Here is a 27,668-nt window from a genome sequence, read left to right as displayed (position 1 = left end):
AGGTCAAACCTCGTGCCCTGCACATAGTGCTAGAAGACACCATGCCTGGGCTAGGGCAGTTGCAGCAGGGATGGGGCATAAGGGGTGGATGAAAGAGATCATTCATTTGTTGAATCAACCTGACTTGGTGGCTGATTAGATGTGGGAGAAGGAGGGAATGAGGTTCCTTGCTTAGGCAGTGGGGGGGCTCCTGGAGCAGGGAGCTGAGAGGGGCAGGGCAGGTGGAGGGGCAGGCCTGGGTGGAAGGGAGATTTAGACCCACCTTGTGAGATTCAGGAACCTGTGGGCTCAACAGTATAGAGCTCAGCAAAGAGGCCTGGGGGGAGACGTACAGCCCAGAACCAAAGCCAGGGTCTGAGAAGTCCTTCTAACCCATTCACCCTCCTCGACTATTCCTTGGTAGACTCTTCAGTCCCCTGCCACCCACCTGAAGAGAATGGAGCAAAGAAAGTTGCTTGGGTAGACTCTGTTAAGGGGCCGTGCTTTTCAGCTTCCATCATCTGCCTGTTCCTTTCCCACCTCTGCAGCCTGTGCACCAAGGTGTGGGGGAAATGTCTCTGGATGTGGGCTTTTCCCTCTTGGTGGGAACTGTTAGTATATTTGAGAGGCAGGATTGCAGAGTGGTAAGTCACACAGACTCTAAATGCTTGGATAGAATCACTCACTGCTCCACATCTTCCTAGTTGTGAAATCTTGGGCGTGTCATTTGACCTTTTTGTTCTCAGCTTGCTCATCTGTAAAATGGGATAACAATAATAACTATCACGGGATTGTTGTAATGATTAAATCAGTGAATATATATAAAGTATCAAGAACAGGGCCTGGTGCTTGTTAACTATTGTTGTTATTGTTTATCTGTCTAACACCCCTGCCAGGCATCTAATGACAGTCGGTGGGGGGTGGGGGTGGTGGAGGCTGCACCAGGACACGGCAGGATTGTCTCCAAGATGACTCACCACCTGGCTTGGACTGTCTTCCTCAGACACACTCTCCTAGTCCCCTGCCCCCTCCAGGCCTCAGCCTCAATCAAATACCTACTGAGCAGTCATTCCACTGCCTAGCCCCCGCCTAGGAATACTGAGGCCTAGAAACCTGCCCCATCATCTGCCTTGACAGGAGGCAGGGGGCTTTGCCTGCCAATTATAAGAATGAGGCAAGTGGAAGGTACAACCCCGATGGTCTTCCCTGGCTACCAGGGAACAGGTAATCCCCCCAGGCCATCTTCTCAATCTCTCAGGAGAGGAGAAATGAGACAGAGATGTGAAAAAAGAAAGGCAAAGAAAGGGTAGTGTTGAGGGGAAACATAGATGGGGAGGAAGTAAGTTTGGGACACTTTCATTTTCACAGATTTAAATGTCTTTCTTTAGATCCTTGCACCCACCCCTCAATTTCTCTTTCCTTAGCTTCCTCTCTTAGACATATAGTTCAGATTAGAAGAATGAATATGATGTATACATGATACAGTATGACATGCGGTTAAGTGCAGCCATGCAACCTGGGTTCAAGCTCCAGCTCCATCATTTACTAGCTGTGTGATCTGGGCAAGTTACTTAATACCTCAGACTCAGTTTCACCATCTGTAAAGTGGGAATAACAGTAGTACTACTTCATAGGCAGAGGTTACATATACATGAAGCGCTTGCAACTGTGCCAGGCACTTCCAGGCTACTGTGGCCTGCTGAGAGGTCTCTGGAAGCACAAGTCCTGCCTCACTCCCCAGTTCCTTTTCCACCTGCCGAAAGTAAGGGCAGTATGAACAGGAAATGGGGGACCCTACTGACAGTCTTTGGAAACTCTCCTGCAAGAGCTTCTAGACCAGGTTACTGGCCACAGCAACTTGAAACTTCAACTCACTCCCCCATCCCACCCCAAACTCCCCCTGAACCCTCTTCCCCAAGCACACCTGTGACCCCAGCCAGTTATCCCTTCTTGCCAGTATCCAAGCTGTTCTTTCTTCTTCCAGATTCCCAGAACTTGGGTGGGTGGGTTTGGGCTTGGGGCCAGATTCCTTCTCAGGTCCCTTGCCTTCTCTGGAGGGGCATTTAAAACTCCACCATTGTTTCTCAAAGTGTGTACACAGCAGATAACTTGGGGGTGTTTATTTGAAATATAGATTTTTACATTTCATACCACTAGGACTAACTCTGAATTTGGGGAAATGGAACTTGGATTTTGATAAGCTCCTGGGAAAAATTTTTAAAAATACACATTAAAACTGAGATTTTCATCACAATTAAACCTCTCCCCAGCCCAGCTCCATGAAAATAATAGTCGGTGGAAGACGGGGGCTCGGCGTCCCCCACCAAGGGGATGGATTGTTAGAGATGTGTTTTCTCCGGTCCAGGGAGGCTCAGCAGCAAAGGCAAAACGACAGAGATGGGGCCAAAAGGGAACAAGTCCTAGAAAGCCGGGGGCGGGGCGTATGCCTCTTTCCAAAACCCTGGTTAACTTGCCGAGCAATTACCCGGCGCCGCGGGAGTCGCTGTCGCGGAGCCACTGTCTCTCCGCCCTCTCAGAGGCAGGAGTGGGGTGAAAAGGGCGGCGCTGGGCCACCTGCGCGGTGGTGGAAACTGAGGCCTGAGGAGGCGACAAGCTTTGGTACAGAGTCTGCACCGGACTGCAGTCCCAGGGCTGCACCTCCACCCTCCAGGCAGCCAGTGGGAGCGCGGTGTGGGGCGTGGCCCCCCTAAACCCCGCTCTTTTCTTGAAGCTCACGCACAACTGTGGCCTCCATCCACCCCCCCCGGGACGCAGTCCTTCTTCTCCAGCCTCAATTTCCCCAACCACGCCCTCTGTGTGTGTGTGTGTGTGTGTGTGTGTGTGTGTGTGTGTGTGTAGGGCAGGGAGTGGGGGGATGGGATGTGTGTACGGGAGCGCAGCGGTGGGAGGCTGGGCAGTGGGATTCCCCGCGGGAAAGCAGCCCAATCTCTCCCCCGGGCTATTCGAGACCCTGAACCGTAACATGAGGGAGACGCCCCCGGCCGGGAAGCGGCCCCAGCCCGGATTTCCCTCCCGGGTGGGGTCACAATGACTCACCCCCCTCCCCCTTCCCGCGTTTCCTTGTTTGCATTTCTCCTCCCGGCCACGTGGCGGCGGGTGCAGCCACTCACTGCCCCTACCCGGACACCCTGGTCCTGCAGCCCCGGCACACATCCCAGGGCTGCTCCTGGGCCCTGGGTTTTCTCAGGGCTCCAGCTCGTGCCCGCTCTGTTTACTCTAGAGTCCCGACTCTACCCCTGCAAGTCCCCTGCCCTACGCGCTCCCGGACCGCGAAGGCAGAGCGCCTCCTCTCCGCCCCTCAGCGGGTCCGGGAAGGGGAAGGGGGCGGGCAGCTCAGGGGGTGTGACAGCTCCCGCTCGGACCAGTGCCAGCTGCAGCCTCGCTTCAGTGCCCCGTGCCAGCTGGCTCTTTCGTCTGGGACGGAGGCGAAGGATCGGGGCTCCTGGTCGCTGGTGGGGGGGACTCCCCCCCTCCAGCCCTCTGTCCACCCAAGAGGAGCCTCTCCGCCCAACCCTGCTTCTGGCTGCTCTGGCAGCCGGGCCAGCTAGGAATTGGCCCTGGTCACTGCGCCTGGGACTTAGAGCCCACACCCCTCCAGGATCCCTTTATTGTAGCTGACCGGGGCTCGCTGGGGGTCCCTTCAGCCTTTTGCTAAAGCCTGAACGGCTAGGCGAGCTTGAGAAGGAACATGAAGGTGAGTAGGGGGGGCAGGGGCGAGGAGGGGCAGGAGAGGAAGCAGACACGGTGGGGAGTTTGGGTGGGAGAGAGAGGGTTGGTCAGGGGTGAGGGAGGAGGGGAGAAGGGTTTGAGCTGAAGCTGCATTTCTGGGGCATCCAGTGAGTCCATAGCCTCAGATTGGGAGATGGTGGAGATCCTCGCAGGGACTTGGGCAGCGGGGTGGGGCAGAAGTCCAAAGAAGACCGGGAAGGAGGGCCCGATCTCCCGCCAGCTGGAGACCCCTAAGTGCGCCAGACCGGCGGGCCCCAGTGAAGGTCTTCCTGTTCCTCCCCCGGCTCCTGGCGGGGTTGCAGCACCTCCGCCAGGCCAGTCCAGAGGACTCTGAGGAAGTGGTGCTGCCTAGGGTACTTGTGGCCTGGTCCAGCTGCCCCAGCCCCATGCTTGTCCGCCTTCCTTCCCACGTCACAGGTGGGCTGGCCAGGTGAGAGCCGCTGGCAGGTGGGCCTGACTGTGGAAGACAGCCCAGCTCTGGAAGCACCACAGGTGGGAGGCCTTCCAGACGTGGTACCGGAGGGGACACTGCTCAACATGGTGCTGAGGAGGATGTACCGGCCCCGAAGCTGCTCCTACCAGCTGCTGCTCGAGCACCAGCGCCCCAGCCGCATCCAGGGGCTTCGCTGGGTGAGTGCCCATTGCTTGCCCAGGCCAAGGACCAGGGCTGGAGGGGGGCCTGGATTGGGAGTGCGGGCATGCTGCTGGTAGCCCAACTTGCTCTGGGGGCGTACTGCCTGGTGCACAGTGGGTCAGGCAGCTTGGCTGCAGTGTGTGTGGGTGGCTCACACAGCTGCACTATGTGTCTGTGTGCATGTGGTGCCCAAGTGCCCCCATTCAGGCACTGGGGAAGAGGCAAGGGATTTGTCATTTATCCATCACCTCTGTGTGCCTTGAGTTAGGTGCTTGTGTGTTCTCCAGGGTGGTAGGAGGCATGCATGAAATACTGGGGGCCAGGTCAAGTGGGGGGTGAGATAAGCTTGGTTACTGTTCCTGATACATTACCGTGGCAACATTCTTATTTAACTGCATGGACTCTGCTTTTTGATCTTGGCGTGAGGTGGTCATGTGAACACTGCTTGGCATCTGGCTTTGAGGGGGCTCAGGGAAGGATTCTGGGAAGTTTGGAGAATCTAAGATGACCAGAGCTCCCCTTGCCGGTGAAGAACACCTCTGGAGCTGCAAGGATGAAGGAGAGAGCAGGAGAGGGGGGAAATGGTGGGGTGGGGTACAGGATAATGGTTGCAGGATCCAAAACAGCATAGAAGCTTTCTCCAAGCACCCAGACTTACAGAGTGACTGCACCTGAGGTTCAGTGTGTGTCTTAGGTGTGCCCATCTGTGTGTGTGTGTGGGGGCTACTTGGGTAAAGGGGTGGAGGGATGGAGGGAAAGCAGGACAGACTTGGGAGAGCTCACTCACTGAGTAGAGTGACCACCACCGTCTGCCTCCTTCCTCCTACCTCTCCCAACCACCATTTATATTTACCAAAACATGAGGCTGAGAGAACTGAGCCCAGCCAACATGAGTGGGTCCTCCTCGCAATCAGAATTGAGAGGATAATCTAGGTGGCAGTCCCTCAACCCCTCCCTGCCAGGGTCTTCCTGATAAGAGGCCTTTTGGGCCTGGGTCATGCTCAAGATGAGGCTCTGGAGGGGGCAGGGGAGCCGGTCACTTCTAGGCTGTCCCCACCGCCCCCCTTCGAATCACTGGCAGTAGCTACTGCTTGGAGCCAGTGGGCTGGAACACTCCCTCCCTCCTTCCCTCTCAGGCTATAATTACTTGTGCATTTCCTGTCCCCTTCCCAGCTTGTAGAGGCAAGGTGGGGAGTGGGGGGAAGGTCAGGTGCTAGGACAATGAGGTCACTAGAGGATCCTCTGGGACCAAGTCTTGGGGGGGTGTGGTGGATGAGGCCGCCAGGCTGTCTCCTGACTCCCCAGACCTCCCAGAATGGAAGGGCTGGTGTGCTTGGGGAGGCCGGAAGGGTGGGGGTGAGGGTTGCTGGAGTGTAAATGGGGTCAAAGGCACAGAAACAAGGCCCCTCCCCTGCCAAGTAGGGGGGCAAGTGGAGATTAGTGATTAGAAGGAACTTAGATATTTAGGGCTAGGGGCAGGGGCCACACCCTCCTAATGACCAGCTCTGGGGAGTGAGGGTGGGGTGGCTTCAGCCCATTGCTTCTATGTTTAAGAGGTTCTGGGTACCTGTAAAGCTGTAGGCCCATGAAGAGCTCACATGAGGGACAAGTGCCAGGCAGGGAATATGCATACATAGGGTGAAGGGTGGATGTTGAGACGGGGGTGGAGCCCAGCGTCCTAGGAGGACAGTGCTGGGAGTTATGCAGGTCAAGCCTGCCTCTTAGAAAACCAAGGGGGAAACCCATCAACCTCCTGAGGCCTGAAGAGAGCACTTTCTGTTCCTCCTAGACCAGGACAAGTGAAAATGAAAGCAGTTACAGCAGGAGGGCCTGAGGTTAGACATAGGAAGGACTTACCAACCCTGGCAAAGGTGACCCTGGAATAGGATGGAAGAACATCTCTGGAAAACATGAGGGGAAGAGGAGATTGCCTGGTGTCTGGGGGCGAACAGAGGGATCAATCTGTCTGGAGGTAGGGGCAAGATCAGGAAGACCTCTGGTGGGTCTCACGAACTCAGAGAAGCGTGGATGCTTCTCTTTGAGCGATTGTTTTGGGGGTGGTGTCTCTATGCTCTAACTCAGAAAACATGCTTTCATCTAACTTGTCCAAATAATGGTAGTAGCTAAGTTATCTAGTACTTATGTTCCAGGCACTATTATAAGAGCTTTACCTTTGTCCTATCGAATGCTCTCACAACAGCTCTGGGAGGCAGGTGTTAATGTCATCATCTCATTGTAGAGAGGAGAAAACAGAGGCACAGAGAGGCTAAGTGACAGGTCCAGGGTTACATAAGGGACAAAGCTGGACTTTGGTCCCGGGTAATCTGGCTGCAGAGTCCAAGCCCATGGTATACTTTCTCATGCTGTAGATTGTAACGCTGACACCCCAAAGCATCACCCCACCCCCTTCATCCTTTCCCTGTCCCACCATGCACAGCACAGGCTGGGCCTGAGACCCTAGCCATGGCCTAAAGGAACTGGTCTGACAGGTCCCCATGCGGCTGCCTGGCTCTGTGCCTACCTGCCAGTGGGGCTCTGACACTCAGTGACGGGGAGGGAGGGTGCGGCAGGCCATGGCACCAGTGCCAGGGGAGCTAGCTAGCACCTTCTCTTCCAACTTGAGTCCTTCCTGTCCAGGCATGAGAGAAGGAAGTGGGTGAGGGCCTCCATCCCGACCCATCCCAGCTACTTCTTTCCCACTGAGAACCCCTTAACGGACACTCAGGGTCATCCGATCAGGGACAGGGTCAGCCAAGGTACATTTCTTTAACATTTACAAAGCAGTTACGACAAGCCAGGCATTTTCTAGTATTAACTCATTTGATCTTCATAATAACTCTATGGGTCGGTGCTGTTATCACCACCCCATTTTACAGGTGAGGAGTATGAAGCATAGAGAGGTTGATAAGTGGCCCGAGGTCACACGACCAGCTAGTAATGGGAGAACAAGGATTTAAACACAGGCCTCCAGCTCCAGAGCCCACACACTTGACCACTGACCCTGAATAATACCCCCACCCTGATCCTAGGAGTTTCCTAGTACATAGGGACACGGTAGGGGCCCAGAGGGGCTATGATAATAAACCTATTGAACTTCGTTTAACCCAGTGTTTTCCAAGCTGACTTGCCCATGCCACATTCCCGAGGGCAGGATACCTCTACTATCTCAGCTTCCATGGCACAGTGAGGGAGACGTGAGGTAGGTGCCATGGAGATGGCAGGGCAGAGTGGCTAAGCACGTGGGCTTTGGAATCAGACGGGCATGGAGTGAATCCTGGTGCTCTTACTTACCAGCTCTCAGGGCAGGTTATATAACCTCTGAACCTCCTGTCCAGTGCGAAATAGGAGACAAACACCGACTTACAGGGTCAGCCTTGGTAGCAGTTATTTAGTAGGATCTTCCATTTCTAGCAGTGTGTGACTTTGGGTAAGTTGCTTCATCTCTGGGCACCTGCTTTCCTTGGCACAATGAGAGGGCTGCCTTCATGTCCCTTAGCTCTGATGGGCCAGAGCCCCCAGCCTCTCAGCCTCGTGCTCATCCCCTGGGGCAGGACAGGAAATGGTGTAAGCAAGGCCCGTGGATTTGGGATCTGGGTTGTGACCAGCCTGGCCACATGATCTGCCACCTCCCCTCCTGATGTGCCCTCCACGGTCAGAATAATACCAGGAAGGGAGCATGTGCTGGAGCCTGGGTTGTGGGCACCAGTGGGAGTTGGGGCAGGGACTGGGGCCACCTGGGCATTTTGACATGAACAACAACAAGTCATTAGCACCCGGCACTGTTTGTTCCAACTCAGGGGGCTGGCTGGGTAGCATTCCTGCCCTTCCTCCTTCCTCGGCTCCTCCTCCTCCTCCTCCTCGTTTCCTGTTGCTAAGTCTCCAGGGCTCTGTGTCTGGCACTGGGCTGGGCCCCATGACCCGGGCAGGGATACCCTGGGGACACCTAGTGACTTCCGCCCAATGCTGGGCCAGGAGCCGATACTCGCCAGACCTCAGGCCTCTGCCTGGTACACAGTAGAAGATGCCAAGACCAGGGAGGGGGTTCTGGCCCCACGCCTGGTTGTCCCCAGTTTCCCAGCCGGGTCCTTTTCAGGGACCTGAGTGCAGATGGGAAAGCAGGAAAGAGAGTGCTGGCGAGAAGAAGGGAGAAAGGCGAGGAAAAGGAGCAGGTGTGGCAGATGGAATGAGACCAAGGATATGAGCACTTCTGGTAAGAGCTCGAGTTTATCCATGGCCAGCTGCGTGTCCCAAGTATGTGTGACTCAGTTACCTGGGGGTTACCTGCGTTACCTCAAGTTTTGTTTCCTCGGGAAACAAAGAGGACAGATAATACCTACCCCGTCTAGTTCACATCTGATTCTATTTAATATAATATAGGATCAGAGGGAATCACAGAGATGGTCGTGCTTTGTAAACTGCGAAGTCCTCTGCCTTGGGGAGGGGCTCTTAGAGGGTAGGGCATCCTGTCCAGAGATGTCCACAAATTCTAGTTCTCGGGTGGCAGGAAAAGAAGGGTTGGTAGGGGCTTCATGGCCGACAGGCTGGGGAGTCCTGGATGGCTCGATTGATACCAAGGGCAGGAAACATTGCTAACCAATGTTTCCACATAAACCCTGTCTTCTGGAGTCCGTCCTGTGTGCCACCAAGCCTTACTCATTCTTACAGTGTTATGAACTAGCAGCAGCATTTCAGAGAGGAAAGGGGCCTTCCAGCAAGCAGCCGCCCTTTGTTTCACAGATGAGTAATAATAGGTAACATGCACATACAACTATACGCTAGGCAGTGCTTTGAACATTCAATGTATATTAACTCACGTAATCCTTCCAAAAGCCTGAATTGGTACTATGAGTGTTTTATAGATTTTATAGACAAGGAAGCTGAGGCAGAAAGAGATTAAATCATATTTGGGGTTACACGGCGAGTATAAAAAATGGAGGAGCAGAGATCTGAATCCAGGAGTCTGGCTCCAAGGTTTCTGTTAATACCAGGCTGCATTGAGGCTCACACAGGGCAGGAGGCTTGCCCACAGCCCTGTGGCTGGGGACAGACCCTGGCCCAGGAGCAAGAGTTCCAGCCACTCACTTCCTGACCTCTCACAGGCCTTCTTATCTCATTTCCTCATGCTTTTCCAGGTGGTTTACCTGGGCCCAGGGTAAGCAGAAGGGGGATCTGGGGATTCTCAACTGTGGGGATGCAATGCTTGCGTCTGGAAGGAAGACAGAGGTCTGGTGGTAGGGCAGCAGAGTGGGGGAGAGGTGACGCTGGGCACACGGGGTGCTCAGTGAGCATTTGTTTACAGTTGTCCCCCCTTATCCACGGGGGATATTTTCTAAGACCCCCAGTGGATGCCTGAAACCGTGGGTAGTTCTGAACCCTATATACATGCATACTACATTTTTTCCTATACATACATACATACATACATACATACATACATACATATGTATATACATACATACGTATATACATACCTTTTCACTTAAAGGCAACACTCGTGGCTTCTCTTTGGCATATCTGAATCTCCAGCATCACTACTCTTATGCTTTGGGGCCATTATTAAGTAAAACAAGGGCTATGTGAACACGAACACTGGGATAGTGGATCTGTCAACTGAGATGTCTAGTAAGTGACTAATGGCTGGGTGGCGTATAAGCGTGTACAGCATGGATACTGGACAAAGGGATGACTCATGTCCCAGGGGACAGCGTAAGATTTCATCACACTACTCAGAGTGGCGCGTAATTTAAAACTTACGAATTGTTTATTTCCGGAATTTTCCATGTAATATTTTCAGATAAGGGAGGTACTACTGTATTTGGTGACTGAATAACTAAATGGACGTATTTGGAGTTGGGAAGTAGGCAAGGGGTAGGAGTGAAGAGGGAGGGGTGGGGTCCGGGAGCTGGATTTGAAGGCCTAGCACTAACGTGTAGACTCTCCCCACTGCCCTCAGACGCCACTCACCAGCAGCGAGGAGTCCCTGGATTTCAGTGTGAGCCTGGAGCAGGTACGAGCCCGAGGGTGGAGCTGGGGCGGGGGGCAGCACGGCCAGGGGTCAGGGCCTGAGCCAGCTGTGCCGCTGTCCCTCCTAGGCATCCACAGAGCGGGTGCTCAGGGCTGGAAAGCAGCTGCATCGACATCTCCTGGCCACCTGTCCAAACCTCATCCGAGACCGAAAGTACCACCTTAGGCTCTACCGGTGAGTGGAGGCCTTGCCTGTCTCCTTGCCCAGCCCCTCTGTCTTCTTTTTCTTTTATTCTACTCCAGGCATCTGTGCCTGGCCTTGCTTCTATCTTACTGGAGCTGGGCCTAGGAAGGTGCCTTTCAGACGGAGAGTTCTTCCCTCTCCTCTCTCCCCTCCTGCCATTTGACTCTCCTTCTTTTTCTCTGTTCCCTCCTATAGGCAATGCTGCTCTGGCCGAGAACTGGTGGATGCAATCTTGGGCCTGGGGCTTGGGGTCCATTCCCGGAGCCAAGCTGTGGGAATCTGCCAGGTGCTGCTAGATGAAGCTGCCCTCTGCCATGGTGAGCCTGAGCCCAGGGTGGGGCACCCAGGGCTGGGCAGTTTTGGGGAGCAGGCATCTGGGGGTGAGGAGGGGTGGGCATCACAGTGGGGCCTCATACCCACACAGCCTCAATTTCCTCTCCTCCGCCACGCCTGGGCCTCTGCCCCCCAGTGAAACACGACTGGACCTTCCAGGACCGAGATACACAATTCTACCGCTTCCCCGGGTCGGAGCCAGAGCCTGCGGGAGTCCATGAGCTGGAGGAGGAATTGGCTGAGGCCGTGGCTCTGCTCTCCCAGCGGGGGCCTGATGCCCTGCTCACTGTGGCGCTTCGAAAGCCGTGAGTCAGCACCCTGTACCCTGCAACCCCAGGTCCCACATGGCTCCCAGAATCCATAGCTTCTCAGTTTCTTCTCCATGGGGATCCCTTACTGCTTGTTGAGGGAAAGGACCCTGGTTGGACCAGAGGCCTGAGCTCTGGTCTGCATTCTGCCACGGAATTGCTGTGTGATCTGAGCCCTCCTTCCCACCGCTGAACCTGTTTCTTCCTCTGTGACTGAGGGTGTGGGGCGCACGGCCTTCTAAGACCCTTCCCACTCTGAAGGGCAGCAATGGCTGAAAGAAGGTGGCCTTTGGAGGCTGCAGGCAGATCTGGGTTCAAATTCCGGTTCCACTGGCTACTAGCGGGGTGACCTTGGAAGTGTCCGTGCCAGCTTCCTCTTCTGTCAAAGGAGGATAGAATACCCATGTCATGGGGCTGTGGTGAGGGCGGGCTGAAATGATGCGTGGGGAGCGCTTAGTCCCATCTGGCACATAGCGTGCACTTGGGAAAGGCTGGCTTGTTAATGGTCACAGTCCTTGCTGAGGCACCCGCTGACCCCAGGCCTGTGCTTCATGGGTGGAGTGGACCCTGTCCCTGGCCCTGGGCCCATAATTCATCCTTTGCTTCCTGGTCCTCCCGTACCTGCAGCCCAGGGCAGCGCACAGACGAGGAGCTGGACCTCATCTTTGAGGAGCTGCTGCACATCAAGGCTGTGGCCCACCTCTCCAACTCGGTCAGTCCACAGACACCCCCCCGCCCCTTTCCCCAGAAGCCTCCTCTTCCTGTGACTGTTCTGAGGAGTCCCCAGCTGCTGGGCCACAAGGCACTTCCCTCCCCTTCCAGCTATGGCTTGGACATTTCCATCTAATTTCCTGCCCCCAGCATACTTGTCTGAAAATCCTCCTGTCTCTCTTAGCCCTTTACCTCCCGTTGAATCCCAGGCCATTTGACCTAGCCACTTCTCTGCCCCTGAGCACTCATGTCTTCGGGCCCTACCTCCTCACCCTTAACCCGGCCCTCTGCCCCTGGACTTGACCACGGATCCTCCTCTCCCTGCCCTGCAGGTGAAGCGGGAATTAGCGGCAGTGCTGCTCTTTGAACCACACAGCAAGGCGGGGACTGTGTGTAAGTCAGACATTGACAGGAAGCCTGGCACCAGGGGCCTGGACATGGGTGGAGGGCGCAGAGAAGATGTGGTAGGTGCTGAGGACAGGTCTGATCTGCGCTTCTCTCAGTGTTCAGCCAGGGGGATAAGGGCACCTCGTGGTACATTATCTGGAAGGGATCTGTCAACGTGGTGACTCACGGCAAGGTGAGTTCTCCCCTCGTCCCCAGCCCCCTGGGTCGCACCTGCTCCCTGGTCCGTGCCCTCATGCCTTTGTGGACCCGAGGCTGCTGATCTCCCAGGTCTTCTCCTGCCTTGGTGATCTCCCCACCGTGGTTCTGTTTCACGAGGGCTGGGGAGTGGGTGAGCGATGACTAAGGCCTGGATATAGGGGCTGGTGACCACACTGCACGAGGGCGATGACTTTGGACAGCTAGCTCTGGTGAACGATGCACCCCGGGCGGCCACCATCATCCTGCGAGAAGACAACTGTCATTTTCTCCGTGTGGACAAGCACGACTTCAACCGTATCATTAAGGTGCCATTGCTGGGGGTGGGGAAGGCAGGGGACATGGCAAGGACACTTTTTTGGAGAAGTGGTATGAGGCAAGAGGAGGGACCAGAGAGACCCAGTGAGGAGCAGGAAGAGAGAGGAGATGGAAAAGCTCAGAGGTGATGGCTGGAGGTGGGAGCATAGCCCGGGGTGTGTGAGCAGGTCCATACGGGCTAAGGAGGTTCAGTGAGCTCCGTGAACCACAGCTCGGTGTGGGAGACCAGGGGGTGGGGCTACAGAGGGGTGAGAGCCTAGGGTACAAAGGGGCAATGGAATGAAGACTGGGATCCATGGAGGGAAGCCAGGGAGGGATGGGTTGGAAGAGGGGCTCAGGCTTCGTGATGGGCAGGGGTGGGAGTAGAGGCAGATCCAAGCTGTGGACATTGAGTGGGGTGGGAGAAGGGCTGAGGGTCCTTGTGGGCTCAGGGTCTGGAATGGGGGAGGTGGAGGGAGGGACCCTAGAATGGGGAGAGGACTTGTGGTGTGTGCTGAGCACCAAGTGTGGCTCGTTCTCCAGGATGTGGAAGCAAAGACCATGAGGCTGGAGGAACATGGCAAAGTGGTATTGGTGCTGGAGAGAACCTCTCAGGGCGCTGGCTCTTCTCGCCCCCCCACCCCAGGCAGGAACCGGTAACACACCCGCCATGCTTCCTCTCTCCCTTCTCTCCTTCCATTTCCCAGGCTTTATTGCCATCCCCCGCGTCATACTCTGCCCGCTGACCTCCTGGAGGTGGGGAGGCATCCAGGGATTAAGATGTACTACCTGAGCCAGCCGCCCCTCTACCCTAAGATGGGGCAGGGCTGGCAAATAGGGAAGGGTGATATGATTGATTATTGATGTCTGCACTGGCTGTGGGAGGGGCCAGGAGGGGCACAAGTGCATGGATTGGCCATCTCTGCTAGGTATACGGTGATGTCTGGCACCCCAGAGAAGATCCTAGAACTGCTGTTGGAGGCCATGCGGCCTGATTCCAGTGCTCATGACCCAACAGGTAGGGGCAGGAGACACCCTGCCTGCTCTCTGACTCATTGGGTGGTCAAGCGCAGCCTGGGAGAGGGCCAGACACCTGCATCTGACCTCACTGGGTGCTGGATTGGTCTGTGGGGCCAGTCGGCAGGGAATCCTCATTCCTATGCTATTGGCTTGAGTGGGGAGCACAGTCATGGGGGCTGGGCCTTGCTGGTACCTTGCCCGTGGTGGGATTAGGGGATGGACGCCCCAGCTGTGCCTACCTGTGCTCAGTGGACTTGACCTCTGAAGCCCCGCCTGTCGCCACATCCCTGCCCTACAGAGACATTCCTCAGCGACTTCCTCCTGACCCACAGTGTCTTCATGCCCAGCGCCCAGCTCTGTGCTGCCCTCCTGCACCAATATCCTTCCAGCCTCAGGATAACTAGGATGGTGTGGAGAGCAGGGAGAAGGAATTGCTCATAGCATGGCTGTGTCAAACCCTCCGAAGTACCAGCCTCATGCCAGGCCCAACTTGTCAGCGGGCCCTGGGTGTCCTGCCCCTCCTTTGCCCAGGGTGTGGTGGGTAGCCCTGTTGGACGTTGTGGTTCCCTTGACTGGTGCCCACCTTCCACGTGGAGCCCGCGGGAGGCGGCGAGCAGGAGCACAGCACCTACATCTGCAACAAGAGGCAGCAGATCCTGCGGCTGGTCAGCCAGTGGGTGGCCCTGTACGGCCCCATGCTCCGCACTGACCCTGTGGCCACCAGCTTTCTCCAGGTACCTGGCAGTGGGGCAGGGCTGGACTGGGCTGCCTGGGTGGACAGCACCTAAGTGCATCCTGGCTCCTCCTAGAAACTCTCAGACCTGGTGAGCAGGGATGGCCGGCTCAGCAACCTGCTACGGGAGCAGTGGCCGGAGAGGCGGCGACACCACAGGTGATGCTTTGGCTTTTAGTTAATGTGTCATATGTGGGCCTGGCAGTGCCTTAGGCAGTGGACTCAGACGCGTGGCTTTATTATTTATCTATTTTCATTTTTTTTCTCATTAGTTTCAGACGTATAAAACAATGTAATAGTTAGACATTTATCATTTATATCCCTCACACAGTGATAACCCCATCTACTACCCCTTTGACATCACACACAGCCGTTACATTTCCATAGACACGTGGCTTTAAATCCAGGCTGCACCACTTATTGCCGTGCCGTCCTGCATGTTACCGGCACCCACCTCAGGGCTTTGGGCTCTTGTCTGTAAAGTGGGAGAGCACCTGCCTCATTGCGTGGATGGGATGAGTGACTGCGCCTTCCGAGCACAGACAGTGCCCTGTGCACCGTGCGTGCCATGCGAGCGTTGGCTGTGGTTGCTTATTTGTCTAGTCCTGCTTGTTTCAATGGACTGTTCTCACCAGCCACCTTGCTGTTCACCGTCACGTCATGCGCTCAGCCAGTCTCACACATCACGCAGTCATTTGTGTGTCATTCTCCTATCCCAGGTGCACCTGCTGTTCTCACTTCCTCCATTCTGCACATATTTATGACCCAGCCACACTGGTGCCAGTTCCTGCTGGCCCCGCCTGGTAAATTTCCTAGTCTACCTTCCTCCTCCCAGACATTGCCATGGGGGCAGCTGAGGTCCGGGGAGAGCTCATCTGAACCAGCACCTGCTCCATCTGACACCCAAGTCCATTTCTTCCGACAACTCTTTTTTTTCCTTCCCCTGCTGGGAAAATCACAGAATCCAGGGTCCCAGTTTCAGCAGCAGTGTTGCCCCTCTCTAAGTGATGTTCACCAAATCTGCAAAACTCTGAGCCTCTAAGGAGGGCGGATGGGATCCAGAGCACTGGATGCCTCCCTGCGCCTGACCCTGTGATGTCCTGCCCTCAGGGGTCTCGGGCCTCCAGTCTCACCTCCCTTCTCTTTTTCTTCACAGGTTGGAAAATGGCTGTGGGAATACATCTCCTCAGATGAAGGTGTCTGCTCTGAATTGGCTCCTTTCACATCTGTCAGCCTGGCTTGCTCCCTCTGCCCCATCTGAGGGGCTCTGCGTGGGAAGGTTCCCCACACACAGACACACCCTTGGGTCTGAGATGGGTGTTCACATGGGCTCATGTGGTGCTGGGGCCAGGTCCTGTGGGGACACAGAGGTCTAAGTTCACCCCTCCGCATTCACCCCCAAGGGGCTTCTATGTTAGGGAGGTAATTTATGTTCACATTTAAAGCCAGGCAGTAGTTCCCACGTGGGAGGTGAGGCATGGTGCCTGAAGGCAGCCAGGGAGGCCCAGCCATTTCTGTCAGAGCAAGGCAGGCCCCTCCTGGGGGTCAGAGGTGGCCAGTGCCATTCCTGGCAGGAGCCCCAGGAGAGCAAAGGGGAATATGAAGAGGTGAGGAGCTGAGATTTGGTTGAGGAACGGTGGGAGAAAGAAGTGGAAAGGTAGGTTGGGGCTGGTTGTGGGGAGTGCTGCGTTGGGAATGAAATCCAAACGCCTCACCTGGGCAGCTCCCTGTGTCCAGCTGCCTCTCCCACCTCATCCTGTCCCCTCCTCCCTGATGGAGACACTCACGGCCTTCTTCTATAGATGAAGCTTGTTCCCTCCTCAGGGCCTGCAACTGTCTTTCTCTGACTCTGCATACCTGGATTCTTCTTATTGTTCTGATATCAGACAAAATGTTGTGTTCCCATCTCTATATAGAGCACTCCCCCCACACACACACACACTGGCCACTGCCCTCCAAGGTGTCCACTGTGATTTTCTTCAAAGCATTATCACCATGTGGAATTGTTTTATTTGACTGGTTGCTTCTTGGCTGTTAGTATCTGTCACATCCCTCTAGGCTGCCGGCTTCAGAGGGGCCTTGACCTCTGTTTCCCAGGGCTCACAGTGCCGCCTGGCCTACGGCTGACGCTCAGGAACTAGCATGGAATGGCCCTCATGTGCCAGCACTGTGCTAGGAGCCGACGATGTAGGAATGGGCTCGCAGACACCCCTGGCCTCGAGGGGCTTACAGTCAAGCGAGGGACATTGCTGCTGAACAATCTCATGCTGCCTAAGGACTAAAACAGGGATCTCTGAAAGCAGGGAAGGGAAGGGCTGACTCAGGGTCGGGGTTGGGGAGAGCATCCTGGGCAGTGACTGCTGGGTGTGAGGGTGGAGGGAGAGGAGGACTGCAGGCAGGTATGAGGGAGAGGCGCCCACCCATTAAGAGTCGTGGAGGAGGGAGTGCCAGAGGGAGTGCCAGGGGAGTCTGGCGAGGTGGGCAGGGGCCAGAGCATACAGGGCCCTGTGGGCCACGGTGAGAGGTTTGTCGTTGTCCTCAGAGCAGGGAGCCATTGGAGGCGCTTGAGCCCGGGATTGACGGAATTTGTGTCTTGCACAGGTCAGCTAAGAAGGCTGTGCTTGCCCACCAGACAGGGATGGCCTTGCAGCCGTGTTAGGAGGCTTCGTCGCACTCTGCTCAGGCAGATTGGAGGAGGAAAGAAGGAGGCCCCTGAGGAGTGAGGATGTAGGAGAATGGTTGAGTAGATTGAAGTAGGTTAGGTACGAGGAGATGTGGGCAGGTGAAACTGGAGGGTTGGCCTGGGCTGGGGAGGGGGTCGCAAGGAGACCCTTTGTAAAGAACAGTCCCAGGACACCGTGACAAGCTGTGGGAAGCAGGGGAGGCAGGAGCCTTGAGCCCAGGAGAGTGACCAGGAGGAGTGGTCTGGGAGACAGAATGAGGGGATCCGACGGATGTGCTGAGCTTGGGGTGATGGAGCACAGATGCAGAAGGATCCAGAAGGCATTGGAGACCAGGGCATGGAAGGGAGTTCAGCGCTGGTGGTCAGGTTTGAGAGTCTTCCATGTGCAGGAGGTGCGAGAAGCTATGAGGAACTCTGAGGAGAGCTCTGAGATTTGGAAATCTAACGAAGAACCATGAACTGAGGTCTGAACCTGATCTGCCACATTCAGAGCTGGGAGGAGGAGAGTCACAGCAGAGTTGGAAAGGACAGTCAGGGTGGGCAGGGCGTTAGGGAGGCCTTCACCCCATCAGCCCATTGTGGTTGGGACCCACAGAGGAAGTGTTGTGGGATTGGACAGGGCACTTGAGAAAGTTGAGAGTCACAGAGGGAGGGAGGAGCAGGTTAGGATTGCAGCTGGGCCATTTAATAGCTGTGTTGCCTTGGGCATGTTACTTAACCTCTCTGAGCCTCATTTATCTCATCTACAAAATGAGAATAATAGTAGTAATGTTTTTGTCAAAGGGCTATTATAAATATTTAGATACTTAGAACAAGCATGTACCTAGCCTGGCATATAGTAAATAGCAAACTAGCATATGGTAGCCGAGGGAGGAAAAGGAAAATAAAACCAGGGTCAACAGCTGGGGTGTGTTCATATTAGAACAGCTCTGGGCCTATTTGGCAGAGGGGGTGACACACACACAGAGGGTCCATACTCGTTCTCAGCCCTGCTCTGTCTCTTCTGAAGCCTCAGTCACCGGTGCCTTACCTGGCTCAGGTTCATGCAGCAAGCAGAGCCTGCCCTGCCGGTGGTGTGCATGTTGTGTGGGTCCCATGCTCCCAGTGACAAAGGTGCCCCCCCCGCCCCCGACCCCCCCACATGCTCTCCTCTCTCCTCTGGGCCTTACTTTCTCTTTCTCTCAGGCCCGGAACATGCCTGTTTGGCTCCCTGGCCAGGACGAGGCCCTCCCCAGCAGCAACTGTGCCATCCGAGTTGGGGACAAAGGTTGGTCTGAGCCAGCCAGGGCATAGCTGGCACTCTGCTGTTATCACCCTTGACTGCTGTACCTGGATGAGGATAGCACGCTGTACTCCTTGGGGCCTCAGTTCCAGGCCCGCCAGCCCCCTCTCGGCTCAGAGCCTCCCACTTGCTCTGCAGGCTGCCCACCTTTAGCGCCCTTGTCCATCCTTGGGACCTTTCCCACTGCTTGCTGCCTTCTTCCTGGGGTAGGGAGACCAAGCAGCCTCTTCCCTCAGCTCCGCCCCGTCTTCCTCTCCAGTCCCCTATGACATCTGCCGGCCAGACCACTCAGTGCTGACCCTGCAGCTACCTGTGACAGCCTCAGTGAGAGAGGTGATGGCAGCATTGGCCCAGGAGGATGGCTGGACCAAGGGGCAGGTGCTCGTGAAGGTCAACTCTGCAGGCGGTGAGTTGTGTCTCTGGGTAGGATGGCCCCAAGGGAGGAGGTCCCCTCAGAGCCATGCCCAGATCCCCTAAATGAGGATCATTACCATCTCTATCATCTCCGTCAATGTGAATGATGGCTAACGTTTATGGGAGGTTGATAACCCCTCTTCAAAGTGCTTTATAGGTAGAGATTCACAGCATGAACTCTGGGGCCTGCTGCCTGCCTTCGACCCCAGCCCTTTAGCCCACATCTGTATGTCCTTGGGCAGGAGACTTCATCTCCCCCTGCTCTGTTTTTTCATCTGCGAAATGGGGATAAGAGTACCTGCCTCATAGAGGAATTGTGAGGACTAAGTGAGCTCACCTGTAGAAGTGTTTAGAATGGTGTCTGGCACATAGCACTCCGGCGGTATTAGCTGCTGCTATTATTATCACGCTTACATACTCATTTGCTCCTAATAACAATCATATGAGATAGGTACTTTTATCCTATTTTCAGACAAGGAAACCGAAGCACAATGGGATTAAGCAATTTCCCCAAGCTCCCACAGTGAGAGTGTAGCTTGCCTTGAATCAGAGAAGTCTTCATTCATTGGGTCAGTCAGCAAACATAGTTGAGGGTTAGCTACGGGCTAGTAATGTGTTAGGAGCTAAAGGTGCCATGGCAGGTAACATAGAGCAGCTTGGTGGTTAAGAACATAGATCGTGGACTCCCAGTCCTGGGTTGGAATCCGAGATCCACTCAGAAGCAGCTGTGTAATCCTGGGCAAGTTGTTTAACCTCTCTGCGCCTCCGTTTCCTTGTTCCTTGTCTGTCAAATGAGCTCTATAACCGAACCTATCACACCGGATCGCTGTGGCTATTAAATGAGGTGCTGTGTGTAAAGGTCTTAACATGGCACCTGGTACGAAGTCAGTGCGCAGGACGTGGCGGCAGGAGGCTTATTTAGACCTGCGTATGGAGAACTTGGGACATTAAAAACCCCTGTTGTCCATGAAGGATGCAGCCCAGGTCTGACAGCTGGAGCCCAGAGTAGACTGGAACTAGGGGCATCCAGAGAATAAAGCAAAGAGTGGTATTCTTCTTCCTTGCTATTATTAGCAAAGCCTTCTTCCTTCAGGAAGTGGGAAGGATGAGGTTACCTGTGCCTCTGTGTGCTCTACGAAGCACTGCCCTCTGGTGGCCACCTGGAGAGTTGCGGTTGCCCAAAGCTAATATTTCTTGAGGCCCTACCATGTGCCCTGCGCTGTTTGGGGCACTGATCCCTGAATTGTTTTGATTGACGCCCTTGTTAGTAACCGATGTTTTATTTCAAATCCCCTGCTTTGTATGTATTTGTATATAAGTCATATATATAATTTTCCTACCCTAATGTTACATAATTTTATAAAGCTGCACACAAAATAGAGATGCAAAACAGATGAGAAAAATAAATATAAGTAGGAGAGCTAACGTTTTTTCCTAGACACATGGATGGTCTTGCGTACCTTACTTTGGAGGCTACTGGTCTAGGGACTGGGGACTCACACATGGCTAAAAACACGGTCCTAGTCCACAGGAGCTGATGAAAATCAACACCGAGATTTCTGTAAGGCATTTCCCCATTTTCATACAGCTTCTGTATGTATCGTATACTTATAGCCACTATGTATATAGATTATTTCATTTGACCACGCATAGTCAGGGCAAGCCTTGTTGTCTCCATTTGGCAAGGAGGACATTGAGGCTCAGGGGCTTCCCACCTTGCCCCAGGTCCTCCTGTCACTAAGCCTTCCCTTTCATCCTCCTTGGGTGTGCTTCCTTGGGTGCAGATGTGTGGGCACGTGCACCTGTGCGTTTAGAGCACCTGCCCAGGAGTCTAACCCTGACACTGGGAGAGGGACCTCCCAGCCTCCCAGACAGGGCCTCCAGCCTGCCTCTGGCTGCTCCTGGCCTCTCTCCCTGTCCCTACCTAGCACTGCCTCTGCTCTCGTTGCAGATGCCATTGGCCTGCAGCCAGATGCCCGCGGTGTGGCCACATCCCTGGGGCTCAACGAGCGGCTGTTTGTTGTCCACCCACAGGAAGTGCATGAGCTGGTAGGAACAGGCAGGGTTCCAGGGCCCAGGGAGGATCTGTTTTTTGGGGGTGGTAGGGGCGGTGCTGGGGGAAGGTCACAGAGAGGAAGGAGGGGGGTCCTGGCTCTGGCTGCTTCTGCGCCTTAAGGGGGAAGAAAAAGGGCTGGGCCTCAGCTGATGGGGGATTCCAAAGAATGGGGAAGGGGGAGAGCCAGTTGGGGGTTCTTAAGGAGAAAGAGGAAGATGTGCCCTCATTAGGGGTTCTCCAGGGGACAGGAGCCCTACCAGGCGGGGTCCTAGCGTTGGGGAGCTGTCAGGAAGATGCTTCCTTGGGAAGCCCCATCCTTCAGGAGCCCCTCCACTCCCTGCAGCACCCCTGCCCACTCCCCAACACACTTCTGATCATGAGCACAGAGCCTGCCCCAAACTCTTTCCTCCCACCTGGTTCCTTTCCCCTGGATTCCTTGGACACGCCCTGAGTACTCTCCCACCTGCAGACTCCACACCCTGAGCAGCTGGGGCCCACGGTGGGCTCTGCTGATGGGCTGGACTTGGTGAGCGCCAAGGACCTGGCAGGCCAGCTGACGGACCATGACTGGAACCTCTTCAACAGTATCCACCAGGTGCAGGGAGCAGAGCCGAGGGGAGGAGAGCAGGCGGCGGGGCACCCCGCCCGACACACACTGATCTCCTTCTTCCCCCACCCAGGTGGAGCTGATCCACTATGTGCTGGGCCCCCAGCACCTGCGGGACGTCACCACCGCCAACCTGGAGCGCTTCATGCGCCGCTTCAACGAGTTACAGTACTGGGTGGCCACGGAGCTGTGCCTCTGCCCCGGGCCCGGTCTGCGGGCCCAGCTGCTCAGGAAGTTCATTAAGCTGGCAGCTCAGTGAGTGCCTGTGGGGGCTCATGGGGTGTGTGACGGAGTCCTGAGGCCACTTTTTCTTAACCCCCTGTATATTTCCAAATCTGCTAACCCCTTGCTTCCCTGAGTCCTCTGGAGCCTCTGCCTCCCCATCCCATCCATGCAGCTCCACTGCCTGCAGAGGCCCCAAGCCTGGCTCTTGTCTGGATGTGGGTCTCTCTGGGTGTGGCTGTTTCCCCTGAGGGTCTCTGGGTCTTCTGCTCACAGCCTCAAGGAACAAAAGAACCTTAATTCCTTCTTCGCTGTCATGTTTGGCCTCAGCAACTCGGCTATCAGCCGCCTGGCCCACACCTGGCAGGTAGGTGTGACCTGGAGAAGGAAGCCACGGCCTCCTCATCCCAGACCTGAGGTCAGGCCCCATGGCCGTCCTGGGAGTCTTGTTGGGGACGGGGTTCCCATCTGAGAGTAGTGACGGCTCTATTTGCCTCTCTTTCTCAGCGGCTGCCCCACAAAGTCCGGAAGCTGTACTCGGCCCTTGAGAGGCTGCTGGTGAGTGGTGGGCCTCAGCTTCTCCCTCCAGAAACCCTGATCCTTGGCCCCTCTACCTGTCTTTGGTCATTTCCAGGGTTCCCAACCCTGGTTCCTTCTGGCCTGTGAGGATTGGGTGTTTAGTATTATGGTGGGGGTGCAGAGTGTTATATCCCTCAGTATGTGTAGGTATTATGTGTGTGTGTGGGGAGCATTTGCTGTGGCTGTGAGGTCCTGTGTGATGACCAGGACAGGGCACATGTGGTGTCTGGGACACATAAGGTGCCAAGGGAGCATCACGGGGACACTAGTCTCCAGCTGACCTGCCTCAGGACTCGGGAAACAGGTCCCAGCCCCAGCACCCATCCTGTGCCAGGGCCTGTCAGTGGCCTCTCAGGAGACTTGATAAGCCTGTGGACCAGACAAGGTCAAAAGATGAGGAAAGAGTTAAGGAGCTGAACCTTAGACCCCAGGACTTTTGGGGGGAGGGGGTGGGAGGAGGAGGGGTTGACAGTGTCCAGGAGAGAACCAACACAGAGATGCTTTTATCAGCATGACTCTGGGAGCTCTTAAGAAATAAAATTCAGGGTGGCCGGTTAGCTCACTTGGTTAGAGCATGGTGCTAATAACACCAAGATTGCCAGTTCAATCCCCACATGGGCCACTGTGAGCTGCGCCCTCCATTAAAAAAAAAAAAAAAAAAAAAAAAAAAAGTCAAGAAATAAAATTCACCTCATGTGACTCAAGAGGGTCAAAGGAATTTATGAGCGAGAGAGAGAGAGAGAGAGAGAGAGAGAGAGAGGAAACCTCAGGGCCCCTGGACTAATTTAATGGCCATGAAGTCTCCTTGGGGCTAATCAGAAGCCAGGAAGCCACATGCACACATGACCTTTCCAGCTGCTGCAGAGCCTGCCCTGGTGAGATCTGGGGTTGCGGAGAAGCTGAGCTCCCAGGGGACGGACCTATGGCCCTCCCTGTGGGGTGGAGCATTTGGCTATGTTGTAGTATGTGGTGGGTTTTGGTGTGGGGGACCCTCCCTTCCTTACTGTGGCTTCTTCCCTTCCAGGACCCCTCATGGAACCACCGAGTGTATCGACTGGCCCTCACCAAGCTCTCCCCACCTGTCATCCCCTTCATGCCTCTTCTGCTCAAAGGTAATAGGACCAGTGCTTACCGTGCGGCCTCCAGCCCATCCATGACAGTACCTGTCTGTATGTCCACCTAGGCCTCTCTGAGAGATTCCAATGTGCTGACGCCTTGGGGGGCACAGAGATGAATGAGGAGTCCACAGGCTAGAAGCAGACTTAGGACATGCAAACTGATATTGGTGACATTAGATGGCCTATGATATGAGGCCTAAGAGATTCATGGAAATTGCTCTAGGAGGTCAGAGGGGAGCCAGAGAAAGATGGTAGTGTGGGGGTGGGATAGGCCTGAGGCTTCCTTCCCGTTATTGGCCCTTCACCTTTCCTGAGCTGCAGGAAGGGGAAGGAGTTTGGGGAGCTTTGAGCAAAACCCATCTCTTTGCAGACATGACCTTCATCCATGAGGGAAACCACACCCTGGTGGAGAATCTCATCAACTTTGAGAAGATGGTGAGTTCAAGGGGAGTAGTCGTCTGCCAGTGGAGTGGGTTGGGAGATATGACAATGGCCTTGGAAGGGGGCGAGGGCTGGAGACAGTCTCAAGTTATTAATTATAGAAATGGGAATACTTATTTTAACATAACCCCTGCCTTACTCCATTGCACTGGAAGGCCTGGTCTCCATAGGGGGGTGACAGCCTTAACTATGTCACCCTTCTATGAGAGCCCCTCCCAGGCCTCTTCCGCTAAGCCCTTCCTGGCCTCTGTTCTTTCCATTACCAGGTCCCTGCTGGGCTTCTGCATGTGCTGGGGCAAAGCAGACATGACCCCACCTCTTACAATCTCCTAGTCTCTAGGACCACCCTGCTCAAAGGGAGCTCAGGTTCCCAGCTGCCCCACTGGCCAGGCCAGGCTTCTGCCCTCAGGCCTGGTCTCATGTCCTTGCCTTGTCCGCAGAGAATGATGGCCAGAGCCGTGCGGATGCTACACCACTGCCGAAGCCACAGCAATGGTGAGAGGACTGGTCCCTTTGGGTAGGAGCCCTCTGCTTCATTGCTGCTGCTTGGCCCTGTCCCCCTGACTCCCTGCTCTCCCCCCACCCAGTGCCTCTCTCACCACTCAGAAGCCGAGTTTCCCACCTCCACGAAGACAGCCAGGCGTCAAGGATTTCCACATGTAAGTGGGGCAGGGTGGGTGCTGATGAGTTAGCCATGGCTGGCACGTACAGGCACTTGCATATGTGATGCTGATAACTTGGGAACAGCTCTGTGAGGTAAGTGGAATCTTAACCCAATTTAAAGATGCATAAACAGGCTTGAGCGTTAAAATAACTTGCAGAAATAACTAGTTAGCAATAGAGTTGCAACCCAGGCAGTCTTACTCCAGACCTGCATTTTTTAAATTGGCCAGCAGTTGCAAGAAATGGAATTAATCATAATCCACAGTTCATACCACACTTTCATCATTGGCCCTTTATTTTATTTCAGCGCGTATTTATTCTGATAATATAATGAACGTCTCTGAACCCAATCCAGCAATGACATACTTTTCTCCTGTCCCCTTGCCTCACCACCCGTAGGAACCACTATGCTGAATTTTGAGTTACTTATTTTCTTGTTTTTTAAAAATAGCTTTATCGTATGTATACACACATATACACACGTATATCTGCAAAATGCCTCATATAATATATGTATAATCACGAGAAACTATTCTTTAGTTGTAGTTGTTTTTGAACTTAGTGAAAGGGGTGTTATGCTGTATGTCTTCTTGGCGACCTGCTTTTCTCCGAGTCTGTGCTCTTAGTCACATGCTCTTCTGCCCAGAGATCAGTGGGAGGCGGGGCATCAGTCTTCAGGCAGCGGCAGGGTGGGTGGCAGAGGGCAGGAAGGCTGATTTGCTCCTTGGAGGGGGAAGGGATGGACTCTACAAAGTGGTGTCTGTGCGCTCCCTGACTGCTCTGTCCCCCCCCCCCCCCAGGCTCGGAGCAGTCCCTGAGCACCCGGAGTCCAGCCAGCACCTGGGCTTATGTCCAGCAGCTGAAGGTCATCGACAACCAGCGGGAACTGTCCCGCCTTTCCCGGGAGCTGGAGCCATGAGGAGGGGGCTGAAGCTGGAGCAGGCGCTTCCCGCTGGGGAAGTCAGGCCATGCCTGGGCCAAGGGGCCCACGGGCTGGCCACAGCTGGGCAGGGCTCTCCACGGACTGGACTCGAGGCCCTGGAGTGGGCAGTGTGGAGGCAGCCATCCCCTGTGATGATTGGCCGCTAAGGAGGACCTTGAAGTGGAATGAACCGGGGCCCAAGGCCAAGGAATGGGGGACAGAGAGGCCCTGGAGTGGGTGGGAGAGCGGAGCCGGCGCTGGGACTCTGTTCAATAGAGAGCTCTCCATACCAGGCTTTTTCCAGATTTTGTGTCTTATGGCTTTGTTGTCCAGCCATCTCCTGGCCCCTGTGGTTTGTTTTCACAGTGGACTGAGAGAGTGTCCACATGTGTGTGGCATGTGTGTGTCAGGGTAGGGCCGGTTGTAGAGGGGGCAGGAGAGGGGATGGGGCGGTTCTGCTTTTCTGTCCATAGCACGTAAGATAAACAGATGGGCGTGGTCAGGCCTGTTTGTGCGGCAGTGGTGGTCCCTGAGAAGCCCTATTGTTGCCGTAAATTAACAGAGATGCCTGTGTTCTGTGGCCAGTCTGGTGGGGGTGTGGCAGAGAAGCCTTGAAGCTGAGGAAAAGGTGCCGTGCCCTGGAGGGGACTCAGAGAGACTGACGCAGCAGCTCTCCTGCCCATGCGTGGTCTCTGGGACCCAGGCAAGCTGCTGTGCAAATCTAAGCCCCTTGGCCACAGAACCTGCTGGAGCCTGGAGCCCCTGTCTGTGGCTGACCAGCATAGCCCTCTGCTCTTCGCGGTGGTCTTGAGAGGACAGTTACAGCCCAGCTGCAAGTAACTCCGTCCACACCCTTGTCCGGCTCCACTTCCTATCCCTCGGCTTGGAGCACATCACGGCCTGTCTGGAGGAGCGCACGCTGAACTGCGGCCTCCGGGAGGTGGCCAGTGACAGAGAGGACACTGAGGCAGAGGCTTCCCAGGGGAGTCCATCCCTTGCCGAGGCCTAACAGGCTTTGAGGAAGTCAGGGTTTCTTGTCAGTGATGAGAATGGTCCTGGTCAGCTCTGTCGGCATTAAGTCCTCTCTGCAGCACATCCCATGGGAACCAGCTGCTACAACGACCCTTCCCACCGAGGAGCACACCTGAGGATGCTCTAGGCAGGGCTTCCCTCCTCTCTGCTCCCTGTGGCACTGAGCCTGGCAGGGGAAGGCCCACTGTCCTGCCCCAAGAGGGACCTCTCGGCCTTGACGATGACCCCGGAGTAGGTATTGAGCAGCAGGGCGCAGGGCGAATGGAGGAAGTGGGCCCTGCACTTGCTCAGCAGGTACGTCTGCCAGGGCTCAGGCAGGACACACCACTGCCTCCCTTCACCCCTCCACTGCCAGACCTCTCATCTCCATGCTCATGGACACACATGCAAACTGCTTCCAGAAAGTTTCAGAACGCTTAGCAGAAGCAGCACAGCTGGAATTCAACCTCAGGTTTCTAAGTGAATCTCTGCCTTCATCTCTCCATCTGTAAGATGGGTGTGATGATCTCAGTCCAGTTCTTAATGACAAACCAGTCAAGCTGCAGCTCTGCCTCCACAGCCGAGGTGAGAGCCATGGGCTGCCAGAGTGGCACCGTCACCTCCAGTGAAGTCGGGTGGAGCCTACCTCCCAGGGAGAGCCTGGGGTGGAGCAGGTGGCAGGGGTAACCAAGCCAGTTCCCTTGCCTGTGGGCAGAGATGGAGGACCACTGGGCACAGAAACTTCCAGAGCTGAGCAATCATGACAGGAGGCCTCAGCCTTGGTAAGTCCGGGCTCACAGGAGCTTTCTTCTCTTATAAACCGATTGTCAGGGTTTCGGCAAGACCAGCCAGCTGGCTGTGATCCTTTGCGACCCTTTCAGACTCAAGCGCAAGACCAGCCCTGCAACGATGGAAGATGAGCATGGTAGGGGCTCGTGTCCCCATCAGAATTTCTCCTTTTTTTCCTCTGTGGTCACATCTATGTCCCGACGGAATTTTGGCAACTTTTGAATCTCCTTCAGCCTTGGACTGCCCTGCAACGTCCCAGCTGCTTCAGTATCGGGCGGGACACCTTTTGAGCCTGCGGGGAAAGG

At 55.1% G+C, this 27,668-nt stretch overlaps 1 protein-coding gene across 4 annotated transcripts; it reads left to right on the top strand.

The window, feature by feature from the left end:
• Positions 1–3,147: 3,147 nt before the first annotated feature.
• On the top strand, positions 3,148–25,868 carry RAPGEF3 (Rap guanine nucleotide exchange factor 3). 4 transcript variants are annotated; one of them, XM_074325788.2, is made up of 28 exons: positions 3,148–3,694; positions 4,147–4,359; positions 10,317–10,370; positions 10,456–10,562; positions 10,767–10,888; positions 11,041–11,209; positions 11,840–11,924; positions 12,256–12,316; positions 12,427–12,503; positions 12,688–12,834; positions 13,367–13,479; positions 13,753–13,841; positions 14,142–14,220; positions 14,427–14,577; positions 14,653–14,735; positions 15,733–15,772; positions 18,445–18,526; positions 18,801–18,947; positions 20,907–21,004; positions 21,481–21,606; positions 21,692–21,873; positions 22,117–22,207; positions 22,348–22,398; positions 23,444–23,531; positions 23,908–23,972; positions 24,419–24,473; positions 24,566–24,637; positions 25,442–25,868. In XM_074325788.2, the coding sequence occupies exons 1-28, from the start codon at positions 3,689–3,691 to the stop codon at positions 25,558–25,560; spliced, it is 2,772 nt and encodes a 923-aa protein (XP_074181889.1). In that variant the 5' UTR covers positions 3,148–3,688; the 3' UTR covers positions 25,561–25,868. The 4 variants fall into 4 exon arrangements, with proteins under 4 accessions (XP_074181889.1, XP_074181891.1, XP_074181888.1 ...); XM_074325790.2 differs by having other exon boundaries at positions 3,395–3,694; positions 11,064–11,209; XM_074325787.2 differs by having other exon boundaries at positions 3,557–3,694; positions 10,996–11,209.
• The last annotated feature ends 1,800 nt before the right edge of the window (positions 25,869–27,668 follow it).

The sequence above is a fragment of the Rhinolophus sinicus genome, chromosome 1, assembly GCF_057876585.1.
Source record: "Rhinolophus sinicus isolate RSI-liver-muscle chromosome 1, RSI-T2T, whole genome shotgun sequence".
Classification (NCBI taxonomy): Eukaryota; Metazoa; Chordata; class Mammalia; order Chiroptera; family Rhinolophidae; genus Rhinolophus; species Rhinolophus sinicus.
Note: the sequence above shows the minus strand (reverse complement) of the source record. Positions and strands in the feature narration are given on the sequence as shown.

Excerpts from the sequence above, each read along its gene's own strand:
- RAPGEF3 (XM_074325787.2), top strand. Across the intron at positions 12,504-12,687 it reads ACGTGGTGACTCACGGCAAG|GGGCTGGTGACCACACTGCA; the intron begins GTGAGTTCTCCC and ends GCCTGGATATAG. Across the intron at positions 18,527-18,800 it reads CATCCGAGTTGGGGACAAAG|TCCCCTATGACATCTGCCGG; the intron begins GTTGGTCTGAGC and ends CTTCCTCTCCAG.